This window comes from Protopterus annectens, chromosome 4.part0 (assembly GCF_019279795.1).
Source record: "Protopterus annectens isolate FY-2018-M chromosome 4.part0, PAN1.0, whole genome shotgun sequence".
Lineage (NCBI taxonomy): Eukaryota > Metazoa > Chordata > Ceratodontiformes > Protopteridae > Protopterus > Protopterus annectens.
In genome coordinates this window covers 1,113,866,966-1,113,876,755 of record NC_056733.1, presented here as the reverse complement: position 1 = coordinate 1,113,876,755, position 9,790 = coordinate 1,113,866,966, and the positions used below count along the sequence as shown (strand labels likewise).

The following is a 9,790-nucleotide window of genomic DNA, read 5'->3' as shown; positions in this document are numbered from 1 at the left end:
TACAATTATTGCAAGATCATGACCTCTGACCTCAGATGCTGAGTTTCATCCCAGGTGCTTCAAACTCAGCAATGAATAATTCTAAAGCACACCAAGGATCACAGACATGTTACATTATCTGCCATTGATGAAGATGTAACTTTCATGTTCCCAGATTGACTGCTCTTCAAAGTTCAGCTGCACCTTTATACTGTGTCTTTGAAAATCTTGGAAAAAGAAAAAAAAAAAGAGTGGCCAACACCATCCTTGATGAAGTACTACACCCCTTACAACACCCACTTATTAACATAATCGACTCTAAGGCAAGTGAAATCTGGGGAGTTTGCTTGATTTATTTTACATTTGATAAAAGGATAAATGGGTTAAACAGTTTTTTAAGCCACAAGCCAAGTCACATTTCTTGTTGAAGAACACAGTTAAAAAGACTAACTGTGTAACACAATGGCATGGTTACACATAACAGCATTAGTACCAAAGAAATATCAGTCACATGCATGTACATATTCACAGGTTTGGTAATTTACCTTAATTCTTTCAAAGTACTTGTGTCAAAACAGTTGTCCTAGAATAGTAAGTTTTTACATTGACTTTCAACGTCAAACAGCATTTTTATTTCAGTCAAATCAGCTCAAATAATATATGCTTAGTGAGTCAGTCTTTTGTCTTTTGAGTATTTGATTGATACTTTGGAGTTTACAGTTTTCAGCACTAAAACAAATGCCACATCCCTCAAATACAATAGGTGAGGTGAATGACATTAGTGTGCACAGGAAGCTGGAAGGTGAGTTTCTATCACTTACACCGGTCTATCATTTTTATCTCTAATAACATTGCCATAACAACACCATAGGAAGTGTCAGTGACTTCCGGGATATAGTCCATCTTTTGACACCATTTCTGCCCACATCTTCACATAGGTGCCATGTAAGAGCAGAGACAGCCTAAGTAAACAGGCTGTCCAGCTGCAGAGACTGATAGAGTTCTTGGAGTATCTGTTCCATTCCGAACCATGTGACCCTTGAGCCTTTACAACTCATGTTCATGAACACTGGAAACCAGTGTAGCAGGGAGTATGTCCTTCATCAAGTTTAAATTTTCTTGGTATTGGAAACAAACTCACATGTCAAACTTTGATTATTGGCTCCATCTCCAGAAAAGAAGTGTTAATTTTCACTAATGTTAGCAGGTCCTTGTGACCACAAGTTGTGAGTGTTGCTGTTTCAGTGCACCGTGATGTTGTCTCCACCTCTTATTATAAATGCAATTTTGTATGTGGTTGCCCTCACAGTATGATTAAAAATGAATGTCTTTCAGCTTTACTTGGTTAGGAGTCGCCACAGCGGAACTCCAGTTCGCTAATGATTGGCAGTGGATTTTTACAGTGCCAAGGTGCCAGCCTGATGCCCAACCTTGAAAGAAGGCACACCCCATTCACGCGAGAATCGAACCAGAGAACCTCTTGCTGTGAGGCAACAATGCTAACCGATGTACCACCGCAGCATATTCCCATAGTATTATGCTATGTAAGTATGATACAATGTTGAATTATGATAACCGATAGCATGTATGTGTCCATAGCATTTTGTGCTATTTTGTACAGTCTCTACACTGATTAATATGTTGCAATGCAGTGAGTCATTAGGCCGTGTAAGATGTGAATCATTAGGCTGCGTAAACTACATTTATAACCAAGAACAGTTACAAGTGTGGTTACTTCACATTGCAGATTATATTGTTTCATTGCGGTATTTCTAAAAGCTGGGGCAGTAAAGTGCATAGTGTATCTGATGAAAAAGTGAATGCGTTAGTAACTTTAAAATAGGTTGTTGTTGGAATCATAATTGCTAAATCGTATGTCTTAATATGTGTGGTTAGGGAGTAGAGATTAGTGTGGCAAATGCATAGTTTATACAATGGTTCCTTACTATAATGATATACCCATCTGAATAATAAAATTTCAACAGAAGACAAAATCTTGTTTCACTTCACCCCAGAACCTCATCTTCAGGTTTCTTTAGTCACAAAAGGTTATAATTCAATTTGCATATATTTACACCAATAAAGCAGATCAACGGGCTATTATATATAAACACTGATATATCATGTTATGGGCTTTTATAAAAAATATTTTTCAGTTTTCCATTCCTAATTTTTTCATTTATATATATCAAAAATATGTGCTGCTAGCATGAATGTTGGTATGGAACTTAAACCAGAATTAGTTTACTTGGAAGTTACAAAAAAATAACTTAGGTAATGTCAAAGTTCATATATAAAGAAAACTATTTAAAACTGTGCTTTCATTCGCCTGACTAATTCTTCCCATATTCTTCCTACATGAAATACAAAAAACTTTGTATTTCATTTCGTCTTATGTCATGTATATACCAAGCATACTGCAGGCAAGAAAGTAATTACCATTCTGTAACAAGCATTTCGGTATGTGTCAAAACATTGTTAATACACAGAACAGAAAAGCTGATTAAAAAACATTTGGCAGAGACATTGGCTTTATGTTTAAGCTGTTCTCCTAGAAAGGTCAAAATGAGTACAAATCCTACAAATACAACATCTAGTCCAAGTTTTTGTATGATGTTTGACTACACATCAGAACTCCTGGTCTCACAGGAGTCGTAGCTGCCAGTTTAGCAGGATGCATCTGTGGTATAGCCGTGATAGCCAGCATTGGCTTAAACATGAAACATGCTGGGTCATCCTACAGAAATAAGTAATATGACCAGTAGAAGAAATTAGTGAGCAGAAAGGCTGCTGGAAAAACTAGTCTTGAGTGTCTGTCTATGTTGTCTGGGTTTTCCACACTGAAACAGCTGGTGATTCGCCGTGCTTTACTTTTTAAAATAAACCAGGTAGCGTTGGTGTCTGCATCTGGTTCCTCTCTGCTGTGTTTAGGAGACATGTTGGTCTTCACTTCATTCTTCTTTCTCTTAATCATGGCTTTTTGACTATGACTGACGGTAGTCAGACACCCATTGGACTCCTCAAAGTCCCTTTTCATATCCTGAAAATTAAAAGAAATAAGATTTATGTATGCATTTGTTTCTGTTTGTTATCCAGAGTTATCCTAATGGGCTAAATGTAATTTTCTCATGGAAGCCCTTGGAGAAAAGCTCTACATGTAAACAGTACGCATAATTAGTTTAGGTCACAATAGTATTAATTACACTTAACTATCTGCATATTTAAAGTACTTTATATACTTTTATGCTTATTTAAATGCACAAATATGTTCAGTACATCCATGAATTACCGCTATGTAGCACAAGGTAATGCTTACATGAACACAGTCCATGCAGTTGACTTCATGACATAAAACAGTATATAACTATATGCTCTATACATTTTTAGGGTGAAATGTGAGTGGACAGTGTAATAAAAGGAAATGCAGAGAAATAGAAATTAATGTATATACAAACAAAGATATACCAGCCCCAGTGCCGAATGGATAAGGCATTGGCCTCTTAAGTCAGGGATTGTGAGTTTGAATATCATCTTGGGGGTTGGTTGGTAAAATAGTCAATTGTTTACCTCACAGTCATAAGGTACAGGGTTTGATTCTCACCTTTGAAAGAGAAATTGACAGGAGCAGCTAGCCTAGCACTGTGTATGTATATATATATATATATATATATATATATATATATATATATATATATATATATATATATATATATGGGTCTACTATACATGATCGAAATTTTAAAAAGACAAAACCAATATGGCCGAGACCATATGTTTGACTTTTGAAATTTTGAACATGTACAAAACAAACAAACAAAAAAAAAAAAACCTACCTGCATGTTGCTAGCAGGGGGGCACCCCTCCTGCTATTTAAATATACCAACTCCGAGATCACACTACAGTGCAGAAAATGGAAATTTTCCCATTCCACGCCATAGGGAGCTGTCCTTTCAGGATGTTTGAACTTCCAAAAGTCGATCATATGGTCTCGGCCATATGAAAGTCGGCCTTTTGGAAGTTCAAGCATCTATAGGGGGTCTATATATATATATATATATATATATATATATATATATATATATATATATATATATATATATATATATATATATATATATATATATATATATATATATATATATATATATTTATATATATATATATATATATATATATATATATATATATATATATATATATATATATATATATATATATATATATATATTCACTTCAAAAGACTGAAAGCCCAAAATCTTGAATTTCAAATGATTGAGACCAAAATCCTGAAAATTCAAAAGACTGAAACTCAAAATACTAGAAATAATAATAGAATAATAGAAGTAGATACAGAAACAAATACAAGACAGACCATATTACTTTTCTCCAAGTGTAAGCAGGGGGCAAGCCCCTCCTGCACCCCCATGAGGGGTACTGCACCCCCTACACCCCCTGCTACTTAAATATATTGCTTTACCATTATAATTTTGCTGTGCAATTGCACGGCTACGAAGTATTCGAACAACAGATGTTTGAATACTTCATATTTCGGCAGGTTATGTGAGACAACATTATTATTGCGAATGGACTGTGCATTCGCAATTATAAAGTTCACCCATGTAAGGGGATTGCGGTACAGTGCCATTAGGGAAATACATCCCTTTCCTCACTGTAGTGCAATCTCGGAGTTGGAATATTAAGTTGGGGGTGTGGGGGGTGCAGGGGGGGGCTTGCCCCCTACATAGACATGAGTTTAGGCTAGTTAGTTAGGGAGTTAAGGGAAGGGTAGGATTGCTGTTGTGTCAAAAATGTCGCGAGCGACATTTTCGACATTAACAGCTGTTTTTTGACTTTAGGAACATTCGGAATTGTATACTTTCGGTGAAACACTTCGCTGATAAGTACACTTTTTTTAAAAATTTTCGACATAATGATAGTAAACCAAATATATCAACACCGAGATTGTACTTCACTACACTAACATGAGTTATGTTGTTGTATAGCAAGTTAGAAGGGAACATGAATAAGGTATTACAACAGGCAGTTACATAATGGTATGTTTGCCATTTTGTTCTGTGGAATGCGATTTTAGAGTTGATATATTTAAGTTGCAGGTGGTGTGGGGGGCACAGCCCTCCTACTTATATTTGGAGAAGTGGTAAACAATGTATCTTTTATTTCTTTCTGTATGTAGTTGTGCTGGAATATAGTAAGTGCTATTATCCTGTGTGTTTTCAGTATTCTGAGATTCAGTATTTTGAGTTTTCAGTATTTTGAACTTTCAAGATTTTGGTCTCAGTCTTTTGAAATTTAAGATTTTGGACTTTCTGTCTTCTGAAGTGAATCCATATGTATGTGTATGTATACATATAGGGTCTCTATTATATAGCCGAACTCACAGGAGTTCGAACGATGTAATATTGAACTGTTAAGTTCGAAACCCAAAAAGTACGAAAACACAGAACAGCGATTTTTTTCCCAAGGAAAAATAATCGCTGTTCCAGTACAAAAAAAAAAAAAAACACGTACACTTGAAACTAATGTGGGTCGCTTTGCCACCCTCACACCCTCCAACATGGGGGGCTGTGCCCTCCCCACTTAAATATACCAACTCTGAGATTACACCATAGTGGAGGAAATAGCAAAGCTGCGAAAATGGCCCACCTGGGAAAAAAAAAATCGGTGTTCCGTGGCTTTGCTATTTTCGTGTTTCGAACATTTGGGTTTGATATTACAATGTTCGGACTCCTGTGAGTTCGACGTTGTAATATAGACCTATATATATATATATATATATATATATATATATATATATATATATATATATATAAATATATATACACACACACACACACACATATATATATATATATATATATATATATATATATATAGTTCCCCTTCAGAAGATTGAAAAATCATAAGCTCGAAATTCATAAGCCTGAAACCAAAAGCCTGAAAACTCAAAAGCCTGAAAACACACAAAATACATATATTGACTTTAAACAGCATAAACTATATTACTTTCCACTAAGTATAAGCAGGGGGCAAGCCACCCTGCACCCCCACACCAGTGGCGGCTGGTGACTTCATATCAAAGGGGGGCTGCAGGAGACAGCTGAATGGGTGGGGACAATGGGAAGGGGTGTGACCAACCAGAAAGGGGAGGGGCTATTCTCAAAACCACAAAAACTAACTAAATACGCTGCCCTGGGTGCCAAACCGTCATTATGAGAGTCCAATCAAGACAAAATGAAGCGTAGAAGAATAAAAATATTTCAATGCATTGGCTGCATGACAGCTTACTCAATATCTAGATGGAAACAAAAAGGTTGTGAGGCATGAAAAAATAAATTACTTTTTAAATAGATTACTGGAATGCCAGTCAAAATCAAGTATAAGAAAAACAAGCAGCACTCAACTCAAACCACTTCTTGCACTGCAGTTCTAATTATAATTTATATTCAGCTTTATTAAAGTACCAAGTAACATGCTGAAAGTAGAAATCTCTGTGATGCCCCCACTTGTAAAAATGTTTCTTATCCAAAAAAAGACCTGCTGCCTGACAACTATCTACTTGTTTCATGGGGAAACCATGATCAAAGTATAAAATGAAAAGCAAACAAGAAACAAGCTCAAGATACATTGCTTAAGGGATTACTGTACAGGTTATGGACCACACATGATTGGCATTATGTTTAGGGGTAAAGCCTGCAGAGATGACTGGAAGTCTCCAACAAGTGTAATGAGCTTCTTAAAATAATGTAATCCTGTCCTTTATTATGAATACTGTCATATGCATTTCAATATCCAAGGCTTATACATTATCTAGTTAAGTATTCTCTTCATGGCAACAACAGAAAGGCTTTCAATGTTGGCAATTCTTTAACAGTATGCTTATTAAAGCTTACTTGCATCTTACGATCTCAGACAAGCTTACATGATGGTCATTAAAGTATTGCTACTTAAACACAGAGCAACAGGCACTTTCTGAGTAATAATAAACATAAATCAACAGTATAAAAATATGACAAACCCCAACATTCTGCAAAATCAAGGACAGAATAAAAGTAGTACTTGTGTCTACCTTGGATGGGGGAATACTCTACACATTTACACTGCATAACTGCTCCTTGCCTTGCTTGGACGCATCCAGAGTTACACTACATGAGGCAGTGGGGTGCAACAAGTATGTCACAATTTGAAATGTCTCTGGCTGACTGTGATGGCCCTGACACATTTGTCATAGCTCTCAACCTCAGAGCAAGAAATCTGGACAAAGCCATACATAGAGGTGGGACAAGGCCCAAAAATAAGGACACTTTTAAATATTGCTCTTATAAACTTAGAAAGGTAATAGAGTAGTAGGTCTTGCATTAGTATGAATTTCTGAAGGGTATGAAATCTGAAACACAAATATCTGTCATTATTTTCTAACTTCAGTCTTTAATGATTTGCTACTAATTTGCCAGAAAAACACAATTTTATGAAAAATGGACGAAAATGTGATGCAAAAATATAAAATAGCCACACAATACAGCTGGGAACCTGTCAAAGAAGGGACACCTTTTTAATATTAGTACTGCTAACATGAGCAGCTGACAAAATAAAAGAATCTGCATGCATTTCTGAAATAAAAGTAATCTATAACTCTGATTATTACAGTTATTTCTTAATTGTAAACCCTCCACGTTTTCTTCCAAAAATTGCCATTTTGCAGAGGGATTATTAGGGGAAGAGCAACATTTTGAGCCAAAATCAGGGACAGTTCAGAGGTTTGGATATGCCTAATTCTTTAGAGCAATTTATTTGCACATACCTCTCAACCTGTTAATGCAGGAAATCTGGACAAGGCTAAATATACTTATAAACAGTACAAAAAATTGTTGTATAAACTGAGACATAATAACAGGTCTTGCTTTAGCATGCATTTTTCTGCAGGTTATGAAGTCTGAAACTCAGTGTCTGTCATTATTTAGTGACTTAATTCCTAAAATTATTTGCCAGAAAACCACACATTTAATGAGGAACAAACCAAAAATCTATTCATTCTGTGAAAATCTGGACAGTTGAGAGGTATAGTTCAGCCGGGGCTGTCTTTGAGTTTGCCGCCCTTCCCCCTCACAAAATCGTGGTCGAATGGAGCCTCCCCCCTGCAGCCATTCCAATGAACCATTACTTGGCTATTTCACCCCATTTACCATAAACACTAATGTGCATACTGCTTTACTTCTACGATGATTTGGACTTCATTTGAAAGTATTATTTTGCATTTTAAAGCACAAACACTAAGACATCTGTTAAACAAAACAATGCAAGCTCACAATGAAAACAGACTTAGCATTAAGACTTCTCTGCCCTTGAAACTCACATTTATTGAAACAGCATTGAAACCCACATTCAAAGAAAATACATTTTGTCAGTAACATAAAGATTAACTTTGGGCTGTTTTCAAATCATAGGCCCCTTGCACATGAAGCATACACGTGGTCTTTGATACACCTTTCCTATTTTATTAAATTATATTCCTTGTACAATATAGTACAGTTGTAGAGGGCATTTTAAATTTGTTTTGAACATTTTTCCAGTAAACAATGAAACAAAATGCATGCACCAATAATGACAAAACTGCCCAATTCAAAACATTTGTCCAGTAAACAATGAAAAAAATGCATGCACCAATAATGACAAAACTGCCCAATTCAGAACATTTATATCATAAAAGTCTTCTCAAACTTCTACAGTCCACCAGTATCAGTAAATATGCACAATCTCTGAAGAAGGAAAAGTCATCTAAATAATTCCACATTAAAGAAATCTGTAGCTAATGAAGAGGTTGCTGCTAGCAAACAACTTTATATGTCCTTGTTTCATCTAGAAATAAAGTGTCTGTTACCCTTGAGGAATAAATTGCCTATGTTTCATTAAAAAATGATAAGCCTGACAACAACTATCTACTTGTTTTATGGGGAAAACATGATCAAAGTATCAGTAAATATGCACAATCTCTGAAGAAGTAAAAGTCATCTAATAATTGCAATAGGGAATGTATGGCAAAGTGATAACAGGTTCAGAGTTACTAGGTATCTTCACCAAAAAGGACTGTAGCATTCACCCCTTTACAATACAGTATAGTAGCAGCAATGCATCTACCTACTGCCGGGAGTAGAACCCACAGCCTTCTGCATCAAAAGCAAATACACTACCAGTTGTGCTATTAACAATGCAAACAGACTCAGCATAAGCATCACTAAACTTTTGTTCCCCTGCAGCTCTCAGCTTTTTGTAAAATCTACTTGACACTCAGCTGTATCTCTGAACTTTGCAGCACAAGAAATCTGGAAAAAGCCAAAATTTAGGTGGGGGCAAAAGACCAAAAAACAGGGACACATTTTAAACATTGCTTGTATAATGTTGGAAAGTTGCTAGAATAAAATGCTGTGTTACCACCATACATTTCACTGCCAAGCATTGAACCCAGGACCCTGTGCAAAACAGTCACAGCAACATACCACTATGCCAAATCAATCATCTATTTTATGAAAGAGGAAGACTGAAACTTAAATGGCTGCATTCAGTGAATTCAGTTCTCACCATAGCTGTCAACATCTTAGCACAAAACACCTGAACAAAGCCAATAATGGGAGAATACAGCCCCCAAACATATTCAGTGAGTTCAGTTATCACCATAGCTCTTAGCCTTGGCACAAAAAACCTGGACAAAGCCAATAATAGGGGAATACAGTCCCAAAAATAGGGACAAATTTCAAATATCCATCTTATAAACTTATAAACTTGCTATAATAATAGG

At 35.8% G+C, this 9,790-nt stretch overlaps 1 protein-coding gene across 1 annotated transcript in view; it reads right to left on the bottom strand.

Annotated features, from left to right (window-relative positions):
• Positions 1–1,415: 1,415 nt before the first annotated feature.
• LOC122799792 (gamma-aminobutyric acid type A receptor subunit pi) overlaps positions 1,416–9,790 on the bottom strand; it is a 930,262-nt gene continuing 921,887 nt past the window's right edge. Inside the window, exon 11 of the mRNA XM_044069090.1 lies at positions 1,416–3,019. Coding sequence (XP_043925025.1) covers positions 2,717–3,019 — 303 coding nt within the window. The 3' untranslated portion in view covers positions 1,416–2,716. The remainder of the gene's footprint in view (positions 3,020–9,790) is intronic.